At 38.3% G+C, this 21,079-nt stretch overlaps 1 protein-coding gene across 1 annotated transcript in view; it reads right to left on the bottom strand.

Moving 5' to 3' along the window:
* LOC129360390 (teneurin-3-like) overlaps window positions 1-21,079 on the bottom strand; it is a 180,118-nt gene that overhangs the window by 96,086 nt on the left and 62,953 nt on the right. Inside the window, 1 exon segment of the mRNA XM_055030567.1 lies at window positions 11,222-11,447. Within this exon segment, the coding sequence (XP_054886542.1) occupies window positions 11,222-11,447 (226 nt within the window).

The following is a 21,079-nucleotide window of genomic DNA, read 5'->3' as shown; positions in this document are numbered from 1 at the left end:
TGCAAATATAACAATGATTATTACGAGCATATTCAACACAGATTGCAGAACCTGTCTCAAAAAATAGATGTTGGTGACAAAATAAATTTTTAAGAGTCTAATGAAAAAAACCACAAAGATCTTTTTTGAAGAAAAAACAGGAAAACCAAGAATTAAACTATATTCATATAAAAACCTAGTCAGACCAATTAACATGATATACTGAAAGTTTCTGAAACTTGCTTTGCTCCACTAACATCTTCATTTTTCTGTACTATTAATTGTCCTATAACATTTCTCCTCACTTTGGTGGTTAAAGGGTTTTATGTCTGTACAGATCCCGAGAGAAGAGGTTGCCAGGGTAACTCCAAATTCAAATTTACCATTATATTGAAAAGGCCTGTTTGCTCATCAATTATTTGTGCAGCATTTGTGAAGTATCTATGTAATCTTTGTAAAGGCTGTGATTCTTTACTAAAGAGCTTGAAATCTGGCAAACTGATTGGAAAATCTAATGCAGAAAGCAGAAATTTTTTGCAATTCCACTAAAGTGCTCTGGTTCTGTCATCAAAACACTTCAATGCAAAAGGATTTTCTTCATAAAGGTTCCTACGTCGAGTGGAGTGTGTTGTTTCTACATGCTCACATTTCGGTGCTGCTGCTGATATTTCAGCCGCTGTTTGTCTCCTGTGAGGTTCCCTCTGAGGTAAAATCTGTTCTGATCAATTCTTGACTAAAAGAACAAATGTCAGATGAGCTCTTTGACGCCCCTGACTGACACGTGCCGTTATGATCAGACAGGGATTCCATTTAAAGGTTACGATGCCACATAGATGGAATGACAATGCAGCCTGCTTCTGCAACCAGGAAAAGTAATGATTACTCATTCTAGAACAATCCGTGCTGTAGCTGCAGCACCAGACTCCGTAATATGAAGTTCGGTAAGAAATGAGGTCAAAACTTGCCCGACGTTGGCGGCGGCAGACGTGCAGTCAGACACACAGGCAAATAGACCCTGCTGTCTGGGGAGTTAAGTGTAAGTAGATGCAATCTGATGAGCTCGACAGACTCGTGGATTCGTGCACACGTGTGCAAGAAGAAACTGTACTCTATCTAAGGAAGGTGCATACCTAATGCATTCTGGGTAGATAGTGTGGAAACAGTGTTGCCTGCAAACAGATGCAGTGAAATCTGTGCACAATCTTATTTAAGCTATGCTATGAATATATTATTCTCTTATGGCCTTCAATTCTAAAGCAGATGAACTTAAGAAACACACAAAAAACAACATAATACCATACAGAAATATCACACATATTCATACTAGCCAAAAAGTTCTTGTTTTTCTATGTTTCTGCCACAAACTTTATTATATTTTATTGGAATTTCAGATAATAGACCAAAAAATAGTTTGATTTTGAAGCTGAAAATCCCACGTTTGTGGTTTAAATATGATAAAATGGGCAATAGATCAGATGGTAGGAATATTTTTGCAAGGCACTACAAGATACTACGGACACAGCAGACATGTAAAAAGTTGCATCCAGAAAATATACACTGTTGAAAACGACTTCTGGGTGTTCATACCAGAACACCAGTGAATGAGAGAAAATCTTTATGCTCCAGCATCTGAGACAAATTCCTTTTTTGGACATTTATTACACTTGACATTTAAAGTAATTCCCATGTTGATGGCTTTCATGTTACCCCTCTGTCTTTTCTTTCTAAAATGCAGACTGAAGGGGTCTAAAGATAAACTCCTGTTGGACATGATTAACAAACAGCAGACTAGTGTAAATGTCTTCTGCTATAGACACTGGATGACCGGCTGTAATTGATTCCAGTCAGTGTGATGCAACATGGCACATTACTATGCTAATCCTGCCAGTGGTGTGTTGTGAGCGCAAGAGAGAGAGAAGGAAGAGAGACAATGAGGAGAGTGTGAGGCTGAGAATGAATGCCTGAGTATCGGTGAGATGGCGGCGTGTTGGTGTGCACGCCTGTCTGTCCCATTGAGGAGCCTGAAACACAAAGGCGGCAGCCGGCCTGCTCTCCTCTGCACTCACAACATTGCTTGTCATCGTGTTGACATTTAAAACATGCTCAAAGAGGACAAAAGACTAAACACGGAGTGGGTGGATGTGTCCATGGCTAAGCTACAGCTGTAGGGACGAGAGAGCACATAAGAAACAATGAGGATGGAGCGCTTCAGAATGTGTAATCTGCATGTTCACCAGCGCTCTGAGTTAGCCCTAGAAATCCAAGGTGAGAGCTGGAATAATCAGGTTGCTTTAAATATGGCCTTAAAAAATGACCACAGATGTAATTTGACATTGCAGTGCCTTGTTTTCACACTCGCTGTCACAGTGGTCTCCTCATCAAAGCACCACCTGCCCTGTTGACAGGGGGTCTGCTAGCAGGTGCTATGATGCTGCTGCTAGCTCTGCACCATGAGATTTTTCTTCAGTGTCATCCTGCCCAATGGAAGCAGCGGGGGGCAACCCTAGATTGCTACTACAGGGGCCTCAGATTATTTGCAGGTGGGGTTTTATCATTTTTAATAATTCTGATTGTGTTTGACAGAACAACTGTTCAGCTGTTGTGCACAAACTGTAATTGGGCATATCATTATGACCACCTACCTAAACTACCCCAATCCATTGAGTCATGCAAAAATGCTTGATTGTGTTATAAAATGGAGCAATCACAACCCCATCAACACCTCAAAAAACAGATTGATTTATTGCATGTGCTGCACCCAACAGTCTTGGTTTTCACAGCTATTCCTTTTTTTTCACATGCTCATTTAAAAGTGTTTATATAAAAGTTTATAAGTTTAACTGGAAATCAGCTTTTGGGATCCTGGTTCTTCAAATGCTGAGAAGCTTTATTGCAGCAGACCCAGAATGCATGGCATTTGAGTGGGTTCTCATCTTCCTGCTGCAGACCAGTTGGTCTGTGCAGCTTGCCGTCTATCTGAATACTGCAATGCAACATTTTCCACTGTTTTACATTTTCAGATTCAGTACCATTTCTCTCCACTGCCATAAAATGTCTGACTGAAGAGATCAAATTGAAAGTAAACAACCTTTTGTCACTTGAGAGGTGATAACATGGAGAACATTTATTAGGCTCTCCTTATAAATGCCTAATAAATAGATTTTAGATATACTATTAATTAAGCTGCAAGCACTTTCATAAATCTAAAGGGAATATAAAATACATTGTCCAAAGGCAATAAAAAGTCAAAACTGATCAATTTCTTGCCAAATAGAGAGCCAAATCTATTTACCAATATATTTCATATCACATTAGTCTAATAGTGCAATTGTTAAACTAAATATTTCAGACTATGTTATCACCCTGACATAGGTAGGTTTACAATTTTACAATTTTGATAATTGTACTTTTTTATTATGCAGTGATAAAGTAGAATATTAATGGCTAAAGAATAATACTTATAAATGCTTGTAATGCATACAACGTAGGAACGTATTCTGAATTTATGAATTGAGTAACTCCTAAATGAACAGATTTAGTTCACCATTCTATCATCAAAACACTTCCTGCTGCAGAAACGAGTCAGTTTTGTCTCGTTCTCACCGTCAATTAATGTATTATAAAAACTGATTCATAAAGTGGTTTCAAATTAAATAAAATATAGATATAAATTATTTATTAGCCATTGACAAGGGGAACCTTATTGTACAGTGATGAATTTTATTTATTAAAAATGGACATACTTTATGGCTGCAGCAAATGATCAGATTTTTGGGGTCCAAACGTGAAAGAGCAAGAAAAGTTTAAAAATGGGAGATTAGTTGCTCTATTTGCTCCATACATGTGAATGCAAGGACTCCACTAAACGTGTCCTGGGGAACCTGATGTCCAGATGTCAGTCACAGATCCTCTGAATCCTGTGAGCTGGGGGCTTGAGCCTCCATGGGTTGGACTTGTTTGTCCAGCACATCCCACAGATGCTCCACTGGATCGATAAAAGCCACCTTCGTCCACTGCTCTGTGGTTCAGTCCTGGTGCTCTCTTCCCTTTGGTTGGTGCTTTTGACTCCATACAATGGCGAGCATGTGTTTGACAACAAGCTACAAAGTACGATGTATTTCAACATGTACACTGTTCATTCTTCGGACTTCTTGTGGTAGTCTGACCTATGCAGACTGAGTACGTTGCAAAACAACCAAAGTTGTGGAGAAAATGCTTTGCCTCTATGCTCTTCCCATCAGAATCTGGCTCCTTCTCGTTCTCGCTCAAATCTTTACAGTTGCCTGTTTTTCTTGCTTCACAAACAAAAACTTTTTCGACAACATTCTCACTTGCTGCCTAATGAAATCTACCCACTAACATTTGCCAGCATGTATCTATCAATGCTCATGATGTTTTGCATCTTGACTATTATTAGTTAAACTTGGGAGTCTAATTTGGAGAAATTTTTAGAGACAGCGGTTGTGCACTATAATGTGTAATAACTGTTTACATGAACAATTATTTATATTACCCCACACTGAGTTCTAAAAATCTTTATACTGTTTCAAATTGTAGCTAAATAATTTATATCTGTAGACGATATGCAGTGTCAACAGCAGCAGTAACAGTTTCTTGAGCTGACTAAAATAAATAGAAAATGTCACAGAACTCAGAAAGTGGCAGAGACGTGTTTGCTTGGCACTAAAGATGTTGGCAGAAATAAATAAGAAGGCAAACACATACAAAAAAACTACATCTTGAGGATTACTACTTTGTCTGCTCTACCATCCACATTGGCCGTTAACCAGCAAACACTTTGAGCTCCTCTCGGCTCCAGAGGCCCAGTTGGCTGGTATCTCACACATGACTAATCGGTCCTGGTGCAATCATGACACAGTGAGTGGACATACACTGCAGGAAAAAAAAGTTCAATTCCCCCCTCTTATGTGGAGCGTGACTGAGTCATGATTTACATGTGCGTACCACACACTTATGTCCACACATACGCACAGACACAGAGCAAATCCCACGTACTTGAATTACCACTCCCATTCTTTCTCACCCTCGAGAACAATCCCAGCACATTCTCCATCAGGAAAATGAACTGTCTGTGGGACACTGTGGCGTGCGATGATTTTAGAGCAGAGACATAATTTCATTTCACCGAAGGACTCCTTTGACACATGAATCCAATGAGGATTGACAGTACATTTATAGCGGCAGCATGCAGCTCACAAGGCCTTCAAGAACTGATTCTGAAATATCATAACGACGGACATATTTGAATCTCATTGAATTTAGGAGCAGAAAATGTTGAAGTGAGCTCCAAAGGACATTCAAATGTAGCAGCAGATGCACACCTTAATTTATTCAGTGCAGCACATAGACTCTGGAGCTTCTCTCTTACAAGATAATGGCATTAAAAATACGAATTTCACTCCCACTCATATAAACTATTTAAAAACAAAGGATTAAGTATTGCTGGAGAGTAATTGCCCCGTATGTGCATTGGTCTCTGGGGAGACAGACAAAGGCATGGCACTTCATTATACAAAGACATTCAATGGAATATCTAATTGAAAACATCACAAAAAACTATTTTGGTGAAGCTGAGTGGTGAGTAAGAGAAACCTGCAGGGTGAATTAAAAGTGCTCCTTCCTTTTTTACATCTGAATGTCTCCTCAGTGGTTGGCAATATCAAGCAGAATCGCTGCTCAGCCTAATGTTACTTCTCAGATTCACTGGTTTCAAAATAAAAAGACAAAACATAATTTAGATTCATTTCATGGAATTATATCAAGTTTATTTCAGAAAGTAGGACTGTAGATTGGCATACGTAGACACAATTATATTTCTCATTAACGTAACACTATGCAGTTTCTCTCAGAATGGGATTCAGATCATGCTTTTTGACCCATTTTGATCCTTTTTTTAAGCTCCTGATATGAAAATAAGTAATTTATTTTCTTCCCGATGGGTTCATGTTTCAAACTTTAGTTCCTTAGTTCACTGTATGGTTGACCTAACTAGCACCTTTCAGTTGTTTGTATACCATCTTGAGAAATCTGCAAAAGAATCTGTAAATACATGAATAAAAAAGATGACAGAAATGATTTATCAGCTGTTTGGCCTCAATTGGCTGTTAGCTTGTCTGAGTTGAATTTAAGCAGCATTTCAAACTTTTAAGGAATCTAGATTTCAACTTCTCAAGTTTAAAATTCACAACAGTTTGTCTTGAGCTGCACATTATATTGAACATGTGTCTGATATGTACAATATTGTCTTCACAATTGATTGCTTGGATACAATGTGTGTTAAGCAGTTTTAGCTGTATTCTTATAAGAAACAAGCAGAATGCACAACAGCTATTATTTCCAACAATTAAGTCTTTATTGTAGTACACTCACCAATTTAAATAATTTAGATCACAATTTTGCATAAATAGAAGATATTGAATTGTTTTTATTGTTGATTTTTTTTCTCACTGAAACATGAAAATGAAAATATTGGCACTCTTATCATAACGTCATTGTCTAATAATCCTTTTTGCATATTTAAACCCATTTTAACAAAACTGTGTGGATATTAATAACTGTGATGAGTCTGCACACAATAATCATCATAATAAAATTTTACACTGTGACATCCCTCATAGAGATTGTTTAAAACACAGCTTGAAATTCATTAAAGCTTTATTTGTGAAAAAATAAAAAGGAGCTTTTCCAATGCTTTATTTGTCTCAAGACCTTTCCAAAGGAGGTAAACAAGAGAACCGAAATGTACAGAAGAGTACACTCATTACAGATTCTTTAAGATATGGCTGGAGATTGATGAAAAGAATAAGACGTTTTGCTAAACAGCTGCATTCTTACTCTTGTGAACCTGATATTGTCTCTAGTGGTAACCTGCTTTTATCCTTAAATCCCTGTTAGACGCATGTGTGGAAGTTGATATTTGTTTTGTTCGACCTTTCCTGAACTGTTGGGTGTACCTCTAGAGAGAAAATAAGCCACATTTATGTTAGAAGCTGCCTAGCAGCAAGATTAGTGACTTTTATCAATCACCATAAAATAATGATCAGTGGTTTAACAGTGCAGAATTTCTCACTCTTTCAAAGAACACTGAAAGCTAGCTGGTACCAAGTCAAATTAGCGCACTCGGGCTTTGAAGACCAACACTTCTCGGGGAGGTTACACACATATTTCATTACTGCTAATTGCTGTAAAAGTAGTTAAAGCTGTCAAATGAGTGTTTTATTTTCAAAGGGGTCGTCATATCACAGAAAATATATTAGGCAAGATCATAACATTGTGATTCATTCTTGACACTTTTTTAATCAAATCCCTTGTAAGGAATAATTTACTGTGTGCACACATGAGCAGGTCTGCAGAGCTGCATGAGAAATAAAGTCTGTGTCACTCTTGGAGACCGAAATGAGATTCACCTCCCCAAGGTACCTGCAGCTATCCTCTACACACAGATGCTGTTGCCTGGACTTTGCTGCCCCAACCCCCCTGAGGGCAGCCTAATGAGTACATTCTTGAGCTTCTGTTTACATTTCCCAACCTGGTGGTTTTCATGACATCTGTAATTATGTTCTGAACCGGGTCTTCCCTTTTGGCCCTGTTGGTTCGCAGCAGCCCTCGGTTCCCACCCACTGACAAGCACTTGATTTAGAGTCCACCATGGTGATAGTGATTTATGCCTCGGCTGATGATAGGTGTGTACATATTGTTTTGTCGATACAGCTAAGACAGCTCAAGGTCACTGGATGGTTAGTATTCAATTACAGTATCTTCCTGGAAAAGCAAAACTGTCACCACACATCCCAGCTGATTCCATCAGATCTTAAGAAGATGAGACTTTGTGCTGCTCCAGCCAAAGTTTACCATCACGAAAGGGTGCGAACCCCTTGGCAGGAAATATTGGGCTGGAATCCATCTAGTCGAGACTATTTCTCAATCAGAGCGCCATGCTCCGCACTTCATTAGCCAAGATATTTTAAGCTTGCTGATTAGGAGAGATATATCTAATATTTCAGGAGAAACAACTTGGCTGAGATACTAAATAGAATCTTGCACAGCAGATTGTGATATAAGACAAAATCCGCTTACCTAGATTCTCGTTAAGCTATAGACTCTTTGATTTCAACTGGCAAGCTTTCTGCTGTTCCCATACTTCACACTAATCATGAACTCTCCTTCTCACTGTGAGCTGGTCTTATGTCTAGTAATCAGCCCTTAAGTGCAGGTGATTACAAAAAGCAGAAAAATCAGTGAACACTGTGGTCATTAATCAAACGCAGCAGGAGCTATAATATGTCATGCCCAATTTGTGGTGTAATAGTTTAACTTGATGAGAACTGCTCCTTAAAATTGGCTTAAAAATAAGCCATCCCTAAATATTTTAAATCCCAAAGAGATTTATCATTTCAATGCCCCCTCCAGTTTGGAGGAGTGACACTAAAACAACAATAAAATCCTCAGCTATAAAGGATGGGTGTTGCTTTTTGTGCGTTCCACAACCCACCAGTTGAAAGCATCCCTCCCTTTTAATAGAATTTGAGTCTATTTGCCACAAACTAATGGAAAGGCTTTTAATACAAGAACTGTGAGGTAGTGCTGTGTAGTTTCTGAGATTGGTTTTATTGTTCGTGTTGATAAAACGTAACAGCTGGCAGACTCTTTTAAGCTGCCAGCTTAAAAGAGTCTAAAGGAGTCATTACTCTAGTTATATGTTATTTCTCCAAATTGAGTTTTAGGTGCTTTAATCCAGTAGTCAAAACACAAACCACTGCAGATCTGCTAAAAGCCTCTTTGCTTTTTTGCTGTCATTTGCAAAAGTACTCTTACCTACCTACTTTTTTTTATGTTACAGACAAAATCTGCAAATTGTATTAGAATTTTATGCAACAGACACAAATCAGCCCACAAAGCAAATAACAATTCAGTCATATTCAGACAATTAGGACATGTTTCTAATTGTCTGAGGCTCTTTGGTTCAGTTTAAAGTACTTTAGAGACTTGTAACTGTTATTGCAATAGTTCAAAGCACACATATACCTTAATATACATTAATACACACAGTGGAAATTGTCTTTGCTCTAGCTCTACAGTATTAATTATCTTCAGTCTTGGGGATACAACTAATTAGTGCCATTGAAAATGAGCAGTGCTCCGGGATTGGCTGCTTTGCAAATGGCAGCCAATAGTGTGTCAAGAAGCTTTGTGTTCAGGGATTTCAGCTTCCCAAGCTGATTCTTTCCTAATCTTTTAGAAATGGGTAAATCTGCAAATAGGCATTTTCTTTTTGCAATTGATTTTAAGTTACAGAAAAATCCATGAAGAGATGAAGCCACAAATACTGAACTACACATATAGACAGAGGTCCACTGTAGCCTCAGATCTTTTGGGTTTTAGTGTTTTTTGCTCATCCTACTTTGTAAACAGCTCAAACTTCATCATATTTGATAGAGAGCAAGTCTGACAACAAATTCTTCATTGAAATTTGGCCTGAACTTTGACTAGACTGCGTTTAGGGTCATTCCTAAAGTTCTGTCTTAGTCTCTAGTCATTTACAAACTAACAAGTTTCTCTTAGAGAAATGAACTATATTTAAATGATTTACCATCAATCATTGTCCTGCCTGTTTCCTTGTCCATACTGAGAAAAAACAATGCTGCTGCCACCACCATGTCTAACCATTTATAAGGGGTGATCAGTTTAATATGCAGACCTAAAGCATTTTTATTAAGGTAAAAAAAAAAGTTAATTTTTAATTTAACCTGGGCACACTTCCGGTGAACCATTAATCTTAAAAATCAGACTTGTGGTGAGGCGAGGCCCCCAGAGTTGATGTCAGCCTCTTGGCTGCAGTTCCTTTCACAAGATGTATTTACACTCTCACCCATTAGCTGACTTCTGAAGAGATTAGGTAGTACTGCAGGTTATTTAAGGGCATTAAAGGGAACAACAGTTTTCAGATTTTTTTTTTAAACCGCCTATAATTCTCCTTCCGCATCTTGGAATTCTGCCGATCTTTTAAAATCCAAAGAAAGTACTTTGATGATTTGAAGTTGTAATGAGACGGATGTTCATTCTAATTCCTGATTGCACTTTCCACATTTAGCCGTGACTGCGATTGACTCAAATGCTGCAAAACTGTCCATGCATGCTACTTTGAGAAGTACAAAATGATGAGCATAAATCATGAATGACATATTTACAGCAGTTTTTTTCTGCTTTGGCCCAGAAAGAGAAAAAGAGAGAGACATGAAATATATCTGATAAACTGGGAGCCCTGGCTGTACATTATGAGCTGTCACAGGGTGAAAACTAAAGAGAAGAGTTTATGGATGCTGAAACAGAAAACAATGCTAAATGATGCTATGAACAAGGTTGAAAAACAGATTTGATGTTAAAAGAAGCTTTGCTTTGAACTGAGGAGTTGTCAAGCAAAAAACTTATAGACAAAATTAAGGAAAGCTTCTTTAAACTTTTTAACATTTGGCCTTCTAAAATAATTTAATCAAATTAAATATAAACAAGTCAAATGTGTTTATATTGAACACAATTATTGTATTTTGCTGCTATAATTGAGGTTATTTGGGTTAAATGTCTTCTGATGAGCAAAAGGAGCAAGACATAAAAAGAAGTCTTTCTTAGACATTTTAAATCATTATCAGAATGATCCTGTTAATTCCTTCTATTATAAATGACCAACATCATCTGTCTGGGAATGTGCTGTATCCACATTTCTTAAATAAAAAAAAAACAAAAAGCACAGTGACTACAAAGAGGGAGCCGTCTATCAAGAACATGATGCTCGGTGCATTTTCTTCCAGTACTTTGAGGCTTGGTCATTACTTTGAATTATTTCAGATGACAAAAGCGAATTGTTGGTTCAGTCATGACTCATCACTAAAACTATTAGAAATATAAGAAATTATCTGGTGTTTCAGGAACACATCAAACATGCTGCTGGTTAGAGATTTAAAGCACCCAAAGTGAGCCAGAGTATAAAATTAGAGTAAAGCAGTAAAACAAAGTTATAAGTAAGTCTTTTTCTCCCAAAGGGTTTAATTAAAATCCTATAAGATTTGATAGGAAGGGTTTTGGGGGCACTGACTGAAACCGAATTTGGAGAAAAGACATTTACTACACTTAAAGCTTGCTTCAGCTCATCTGTTGGACATCATTCTCTTTCTGAATCAGTGAATTTGAGATCAGATTGTGCTGGTGGTGGCTGTGGGTCACCCACCTGCTCTCCAGGGCCACATTGCTGCCCAGCACCCAGCTGTCCTGCAGCTGGACGCATTCCGCCGTGCTCTGCAAGTCAGCCGCCAGGCCGGCTGTGGGTGGTGGACTCGGGCTCCGCTGGTTGGCCAGTGAGCTGCGGCTCAGTGAGGTGATGGACGGGTGCTGCTTATGTGGGGGCGGGGCAGGTGGGATAGGAGGCGGGGCCTGTTGGCTGGTCAGATTGTCACCTAGACAGAAACATGAGAGAGTGACAAGAAAATATCAGTTAACATATTCTTTAGGTAAATCAAAAGTGAAAGAAAAGCTGTGCGTTTGTTTTGATTGAATATGCTAAAGGACTTGGGAAACGACAGATGGTTGAGGAACGCATACCTTCTATACACTACATGACGGGCTTATGGCAACTTAACAGACCAAGAAAAGCAAATATAACCAAGAGCAAGACATAAAGATGAGATGCAACCGCCGCAAAAAAAGAGGCTGTTTTTATGAAGACACACATAATAATTGTCACAAAACACCACACGGCTGACAGTTGGGTTCTCTTAAACAGAAGGTCACTTAGAGAGGCAGCTGTTCCTTTATGGGCGCTTAACGCAATGCTTCACGTTTGATTACAGCCAGAGAAGACTCTCAAATAACTAATGACCAGAACATCCATTAGGGCTCTGAAAGAACAGGTTTTCCAATTTCACACAAAGCTGTGTAATTGGCCCCCAGAATGGCATGTGGTGATTATCTATCCATCTTCCCTGTTTAAAAGGTAAAAACCCACAGTGCTGACAATTCTGATTTGCTCCAATGAGCCCCAAATGGGTATCATCTTTCCTGCCTTTCAGAGGCTTGGAGAATATTGAGGAAGCCCGGAGAGGCTTGAGATTGAGGAAGCTGTGCAAGGAGCTGAAGCCTGCAAAGCCTAAAGGAGTTTAGATTTACAGCAAATATGTACACTGAAGGTCAGCGCATGATTTAACCTTTGCTTCAGCAGGTGTGTGTCTGTGTCTGTGTGTGTGTCTGCAAAGACCAAAAATCCGCTCTGTGCTGCCAGCTGCACAGAGCGACTCACTGAAAGGACACAAGCCATTGTTTTGAATGGGGTCCTTTAATGGCCGTGCAGTTTGTATCCTTGTGTGTATGCATGTGTGTGTGCGTGCCTTGGCTTTTCAGAGTGCCCTTCTGTGCATGAAACGAGCTGTTCAGTGGAGGCAAATGAGCCGTTTGGTACCACACAGCTAGGAGGAAACATGAATGCCACTCGGAGCAAGGCAATCATTTCCACTGCTTAGAGGGAAAAACCTTCAGGCTTCTGTATGGGCAACCAATTAGTACCAATATGGACTCCCTTCTAATGTTTAATATAGGAGGACATAGAAAATGTAGCATGAGAAGCAGTGGAGTAGAAATAGCTTCTGACAATTATACTATATTGTCTGAGTAATTTATACTGTCGCTGCATTGGGTAAAAAGGCTTTTTCAATGGTGAACTGTTAAAGTATTCAAGCCTCCTGAAACTTTGGGTATTTTATCATATTTAAAGACAAACTTCTACAAGTTTTTACGAAATTTTATAAAACATCCGATGACGCAATTCTAAAGAGATTCCCTGTGCTGACTGAGGAAAAGCATCCTCACAGCATGACGCTGCCAGCGTGTTTCACCATGGTGTTCAGAGTAATATGCAATGTTTTTCTTCAAACATAGGGCCTGATTTAAGCAGAGCATCGAAACATAACAGTCTGATTCCATAAAGTCATGATGTGCTGGACTTATTTCGTAGTCCTGCAACTCAAATCGTCATAACTGGATTTTAACTTATTTTTTTATTACTTTATATTCTTCAATTGTTCCAAATATTTGACAAACAGTGTCTTCTGTTATTGTATCTATGTTTCCTGCTCGTCACAATGACCACAGACATTTCTGTGCATTTTGGGTGGCAAGTTTTTATATTTACATAAACTCCTCCCAGTATTTTGCACTTTCTGATGATCTGCATATGTTTTGCACATGCTGACACAATCCTGTTTGTGTGTTGCTTAGAGATCAAGTTTGCATATGCTATTGAGTTTGCGGTTGATCTTGTATGTGCAAATCTTTTGTAGATCAGGCCCGTAACATTTTCCATATCAGACAAAAAGTTTTGGTTTAATTTTGGTGAAATCTTATTTTACAGTGATTTTATTCTTTCCACTGTTTCATAAAGGAGAACTGGACTACAACACTAATAATTGCCCTCTTGGCAGATTCTTCCACCTGAGCGTACATATCTGCAGCTCTTCCACAGTCACCATAGTTTCTGTGACTCTGTCCAGTCTATTGGTTCAGCTGGATGTCCATGTCTGTCCACAGATCTCTGGACTGAACAGAGATCGGTGAGGATTTCAGAGGTTGGGAAGTTGTTTAGTCATTTCTGTCTGAACTGTGTTCCTTTACCTCCAAGATGCTTGTTTGTCCAATAATGTTCTCTCTTAAACCTCTGAGGTCTTCACAAAACATCCTATCCTGGATTTAAATTATTCACAACTGAACTACGTTTATTAATCAGGAGACTTCCAAAGGCAACTGGTTGCTTTGAATTTTTCAGGTAAAAAAGGAAATTCCATACATTTTGCATACCTGTGAAAAACCTGAAGACATTTTCTTCTATATGATCTGCTTTGTCTGGGTCTACATAATAAAATCCCAACAAAATAAGAAAGGTTCCAGTGGTTAAGACTTATTTTGCACAGCACCACATGTATATTCCTCTTTGCAGACCCAGGGATGAATAGATTGCTAGACAGAAACGGGAGTAACAAGAATCCACAGCTCTAGTGCAGAAGGCCAATCAAAGATTAATTACGTCCTGACTGCAATTACACAGCAGCAGCATGGGGCCATAAATTCCATAAAAGCAAAATCATCAGAAGCAAATGAAGGTTGTTATTTTTCCCTCCTTTTTGTGAAATGTGATTAGAGTTTTATCAAACCCAATCAAACATGATCCCTTCAGCACCCCACGCCACCGTGTTCAAAGCCAATGCTGATATCTAAATTAAGCATGAATTACCAAAGATCAGTTGCAGTGCTGGCATTTGAAAAATATAAGAGTGCCACGACTTGGTGATAAGGAATACATGACATCCACTCAGCTCCTGGGTGAGATGGGAGCCCTATTAGAAAAATGCTTAGTAGGCTGATGGAAATGGAAATTATCTCCCAACTCTGGCAGCTTTTACTTTTTCCTCCAGGCCGTATGGCATTGCAGGAGCCTGCAGCACCCATGGGCTCAGCTTTCCTTCCAGCTGCAACAGTTTTCATACAACAGTCAGCAACAGAGATGGAAAATTTAACTGTGTGGTAGAAACTGGTTAAAGAAAATCAAGAAAATTAAGGTAAGAGTGGATAGTGATATTCAGAAAGTGTTTTGTTATGAGAAAAATGTGTTCATCCCATTCAAAATTCAATTAAAATTCTTTTCTTTATGAAACTCTGGCATTTATTCTTTTTCTTTTCATAGAAACATATTCAATAAAAAGTCCCTGAAAACAGCCTACCTTCCCATAAGCCATTACAAATAAAGATACATTGCAGATATTGAACAAAACTGTATCCATTCATCTCAGTGTTTACATATCGATCTCAGCATCGTGATTGCCCTTGTTTTGTCTGCTGTGGCCCCAGGAGCCTGAAAATGCAGTGCAGCCAAGCCTCAGAGCCACAACAAAAAACACAGTTTGCATCACAGGTGCTTTATGTTAGATGGGAATAGAGCGTGAAGGCTTTCACTGTGAGACACTTTATGATGAACTGAGATGCTCAAATTCTTGAACTGTTGCATGAAATGAGCTGTTTTGTTGCTGAGGACACACACTGAAAACCCGGTTCGAAACACACAATAAACCTTCCAAAGAGTGAGATGTGACATGCAGTAAATCTGAGCATTTAATCTCACAATAATGTCGGATGAGTGTGACTTCTCAGAAAGTACTGTATGCACAGAAACGAAAAAAGCAGCACTAAAAACTCAAATCTTTCTCTTTTACTTATCCTTGGTAAACTGCAAAAACAATAGTTTCTAGTGCAGATGTTACAGTGTCCCTGAAATCAGATAAAACTAATTTAGAAGTATCTTTTCAGTAACATACAAGAGCTGGTTTTAAGACAACAATTCCTAAGTACTGATAAAATAAAATTAGAAGTTTCACTGGCAGATTATGTCATTGAAAATACTGTTTTCACATCAAATGAAAATGGTAAATATTCCATTACAACTGTAATAATTTACAGTTATAAGGTTATTGGCCAATCTTGGTCAAGAATCAGCTTAGTGATCAAGATTGTTTGCACAAACAAGGAACCTGAATGTGGTTTTCCAACACGCAGCATATCGACACAACACATAAATATGTAAACTTCAGAGGAACTAAAATAAGTATAAAAGATTATATACATAAATTTGCAGCCATTTTTGAAGGAAGCAGATCATATTTTGGATTTTTTCTTTGAATGTTTATGATATCATACTCATACCTGCTTTGAATGCGAAGAAAAAGCTTTAAGAATATAAAAAGACGGCTCTATTTTGGGCCAAATGCACCACAACATAACTTATCATCCTGCAGATCAGAACCTCTGGCTTTAAGATCTGACTGAGCAGCAAGTTTTATCCTTTTAAGCTTTTAAATGTAAATCGTTACTCCTCATGGAGTTGCAGTAATACTTTATGCAAACATTCTGTGGCTTTAAGGATTATATCATTCATATACATTCATACTTCACATGACTAGTTTAATGTCGTAGCCAACATTTTAATTGCATATGCACGTTCTGCCCTTCAACTATTCATCTGTTTAATTCGGGCCTTTTGCCTTTATGGTGGACACGTTTCTTTTAAAGGTACGGGTCGTAACACCATGTATTTCGTTCATGTACTCGATTTCCTTGCACACAGTAGGTGACAGCCTGTCTGAGTGATGTCAGGCGCCATGGTTTCTGGTCTCCAATTTAAGGTGTAGGTTTGAATCCAATTTCTGACAAACAGTTTTCTACTCAGCACAGGGTCTCGCTATGATGAAAACCTGTAAGTGAGAAGCTCAATGTGATTCCAGGTAACTCAAAGGGAAAATGTGGCACTAGCAGTGCTCATTCTCTGTGTACTTCACTGCAAGAGTTGGATGTCTGAAAGCCACTGGGGCAGGCCATGATAAATATGGGCTTTTGCCACTTTAATTCACATTACCCACTGGCAAGCATACATTATGTTTGACTGTCCTTTTTAAGAAATAGGCACACAAAAAATGAGCCTTTTAGGAAAGCTTGGCATTGTTTTCCATCAAGACTGAGAGAATTAAACTGGCCCTTAATGTGCAAACTGGGAAAGCAGATGAAACAGCTGTGAGGTTTATTGAGCTTTGCTTTGAAATCAGATCAAGACGGATGCCTCCTTTGCATAATTCCTCAACGTCAGCTTGTCATCATCTCCATCAGTAACATACTTTAAAAAGGACCTTTGTGATTAATACTGCATGCCAAGAATGAAATGACAGACTCATTCCCAGCTTAATGATGCTCCCCCGTCTTATCAAAGCTGTTGCTAGATGGAGCATCTGAATTTTTTTCATTAACAGCACCTAGAAATTAACTTTGTTTTAGTACTCTGATTTTAGATGTACGAGATCTTACTACAGATTTATGACTCTGGTGTTCTTGGAAAAATGCACTTGATTGTTGAATTGTCAGAAAACACAATTTATCTCACCTGGGTTTGTTTTTGTCACTACATTTAGTGCATCTCACATCACTGCGTTAAAGCTGGCTTCTCAATGCTCCATATGTCTTAAACACTTGTTGCCATTTTTGGTGCAGATATTTTTAAGGGGAAATTAGATTTGCACAATGCTGGCTGCTTTGAAAATATCTTTTTCCGATTACAAAATTGACAAGCCTTGAAGGCTGCGCATAATGTTCCAACACAGAGTTAGGACACAATTAAAAGCCGTTTTGCACTCACCAAATCTTGGCAGGCTTCGTGAAAGTCTTTTCATATTCATTGTGTAAGTACTGCACAAAGGTCTTGTGCCATTTTACTCTCCATTAAGAGACTGATGCAACTGCTAATGGAATTGAAAGGGCATTTGCTTTGACTAGATTGCCCTTCACCAATAGGAAACTTGCTGTATGTGTGGATCAGAAGAATTCAATCAAAACAGATCACAGAACCTAAAGACGCCACTGCTTTTCAATTACACCTCACAGTATCACACACATTTTACAAAATACCAAAAATCCACAAAAATAAAAAAAAAAAAAAACATAGATATTGAGGGAAATCAGAACCAGTCTTTTATTTTAAATGTACATTCGAATATCCATCCATCCATTGCTTGTACTCATTTATCTATGCAGGGCCATAAGGTGCTGGGTCCCATTTCAGCAGTCATTGGATGAAAAACTAGGTCACCAGTTCCCACAGGAAAGACAACCCAGGACATGCATAAAGACAGCTTAGAGAGATTAATTTGCTTAATAATCACATATTTGTGGGAGGAAGCTGGAGTACCTGGAGAGAACTCATGCATGTAAATGCAGAAACAATCCAGGATCTTCTTGCTGCAAGGCAACAGTGTTTTTATGCTCCTTTCATCTGGAACAAACTTTCAGAAAACTGCAAAACTGCTGAAACCATAAGTTCTTTTAAATCAAGGGTAAAAACTTTTGAGCTGGCTTTGACTCATGATAACTGGAAGATTGATCAATATGTTTATTGTGTATTTGCTTGGTGATGATGGATTTTGACAGAATGTATTTTTTGTTGGTGTTTGTATTATACTTTTATAGCTGCTCTACAGACAAACCTGACCTAACTTGGGAGAAATCATATTTATTTGGTTTCAAGTAAAATATCCAAATCTGCTGATAATTATCTCAGCTGCCAATAGAAAGCTGTGAGGTGTAATTTATTAGATGTGATTCAAAACTATTGGCTACATTTATTTTTAACTGCAAAATGTAGATAGTAATAATGCTTTGGGGTTATCTTTTATTTTTATAGGCTTGCAAACATTTCAGCAGCATTATACAATCTGATTTGCATTTTAATCAGCTAGACTTTCTTTTCTGTCAATTTAACATCATGACTATTTGCATTTCAAATAAATATGTATTATTTTTTTCTTCAGTTTTTCTTAATTTTTAATGAATTTCTTTAGTAGACATATTTATCTCTTGCTCTTTCTTCAACCTTATTTTTCCAGATTATTGCACAGTCATAATGCAAGCCAGACAAATGAACTCCAGCTTCCACTGCTTCATAAAAAACACTGTCATTATTTTTCATTTTGTAAACAGGATTATGGAGCGGTTATAATGAAACTGCACTCCGCTTTATCTTTTTCAAAGCTTCTGAAGATAGACTTAGGAAATGTCTTTTGACTAAAAATGTAATTATTACTGTTGCTCTGTTTTTGTTGTGTTTTACAGTGCAAACAAAAGATGGGAGAACACATGGAAACATGGCATTTGGAGTGAGGAGCGTTTTTTTTAATAATAATGACAACTTGAACTTGCTTGACAGATACTGAAAAGTTGTTTTTTTAAATTTAATTTAGTTTCCAAGTCAGCCCAGATACTTTTCTTGCAGACACCAACCTTAGTATTCAGCAGTAAGACACAGAAGTCCTGAAGGTATAGGTGGAGGCCAGACCCGGTGGAATCTGGGACCATCAGAAAATAAACTTGCCCAGGGTGAGTTTGGGGGTTATTTTCCAGCAAAGACTGTTAGAAATTTCAGGGACATGAGGTTTTGGGAGAAATAAGAAGCAGAAGCTGTTTGAATTCTATCTTACTTCCAGCTTGAGAAAAATCTGCACCACTCTCACAGCCCTGCCCACTCTTCCTCTGACTCTCTTTGTGATCAAAGACAGATTTTTCTTTTAAGTTGTTTCTGAGAAGAGGAACCAGGATGTAACCAGTGTTTCAAATATTACTTAATCATTGCAATATATAAAAGTAAGTGAAAAAGATTTTTCTGCTTCCCATACATTATTTGGTCCTGCAGAAATGTACACTCGTCGGCACAAACTAGGTTGTTGCACATTTAAAATGTACAGTTTGTAAGAATATCTCTGAAGACCTGAAACCTTTGAAAATACACTAAAAAATCATTGGTGTTTACCAAGCCCCCCGCACTCCTGCAGTCACTACTACAGATGGCAGATCAACATACAGATGATGACTGCTGAGCCGTTCACTCTGTCACTTCTCCGATTACATAGCAATTACACCCCTTCTCAAAAGCTGCTTTGACAATTAGTCTGCTGACAAAACACTTAGTTCTATTTATTCATGTGTGGGCAGCTTTGGCTTCTTTGATTTTCCAGAAGATCTTGTACACACCTTGATGGAAAGCTAGCTGTGTTAAAGGCAGCATGTCTTCTAAAACTCGCATGTTTTCTAAAGAATTGTTCTGATGTGATTCAACTAAAATCAGAACCAAAGTCGCAATTTTACTGTTTCAGTAACAATAGGAAAGTGTTCTCCCCGTGCTCCATTTATTCTCTCTGGATTCCTCACTCAATTTAAAACTAAGTCTGTTTGTTTAATTGGGTTGTCTAAATTTGCTTAGGTGGTCATTGGTAGGCGCCCAATGACCAATGCAGAAAAACACCAGCCCCCCCACAGCCCTGCAAAGTGAAGGCAAATTTCTTGGCCTGAAACTAATATTCTCTTTTATTACAAAAGCATAATGTCCAACTGAAAATCATTATTCAGTGGGAATAAATATCATGAGGTGTTTTTTAATCATTATTTGCAACACTTGCAGTTGCTTTGAAAGAATGTAACTGAAGCATTTTGAACATTTATGTGTCCTTTACTACTTTATGTTGATCAAACGTTTTAGGAACCTTTAATTTGTAATTAAGAATGTTCTGTTTCGTTAGAAATATGATGTAACACTTTGGTTCATTATAAGAGCCACTTCCTTTTAGGCAGAATGGAAACTGTACTTATAAAATTTAGCTAAAAATGACAGGCGTCCTTTAACAACCTTTGGACAATAGCTTAAGGCCAAATGGCTGCTTGGGAGTGATAGCAGTAAAAAGCTTCATCTTTCTTACCATCACAAATACAATTGTGGAAATTGCTGAACTCTACTGGGACTTTAACCAGGAGTGTGCACTTTAATCATATTAAATTAATATTCAAGGTGGATATTTCTTAAAACAAAGGATGAATATATAAAATGTATGGTGGAGAAATACTGATGAGAATGTTCCAAAGGCCCAGGAAACCATATTCATGTCATCAGGAACTCCTTGAAGAACCAATACTGTATGCAAATTGATAAGAAAGCTGAACATGGTCCACTATTTTGTCTTTTGACAAAAAGAAGATCCAAAACATGACCTCCAATCAACACTGATAGAGTTGAACAAAACTCAACTTTCCTTCCATCCCAATCCCAGAGACCATCTGAACTGAACGACAGAGAACTCTGCACAGTCTAGAACTGAGGTGCCCAGGTCCAGTACTCAGCTCTGCACAGGCCTTGTAAAGAGCCATTCATTTCATTCACATGTTTCAGAGAAAGGTTGCATCAAAAAGCTGCAGAATATAGTAGCTCTCAAAAACGAGACATGGGAACCCCTGATCTGGAGAGCTTGGTCAATGATAATGTCAGGCTTGGTAATGGTCAAAGATTCCTCTTCCTGCATGTTCAGCCACGGGAAATGGTGAAGCAGAGGTTTTGTCCTGCTGGCAAAAGGAGTAGTACGAAATATTGCAAATGGTGGTGGCGCAGGGGGTTTAGAGGCCTTAGTCCTTGACGCGGACGTCGTGGGTTCGACTCCGGACGACCTTTGCCGCATGTCTTCTCTCC

Source organism: Poeciliopsis prolifica, unplaced genomic scaffold, assembly GCF_027474105.1.
Source record: "Poeciliopsis prolifica strain line A6 unplaced genomic scaffold, Auburn_PproV2 SCAFFOLD006, whole genome shotgun sequence".
NCBI lineage: Eukaryota > Metazoa > Chordata > Actinopteri > Cyprinodontiformes > Poeciliidae > Poeciliopsis > Poeciliopsis prolifica.
The sequence above is the reverse complement of the archived record's forward strand: the minus strand, read 5'-3'. Positions and strand labels throughout refer to the sequence as shown.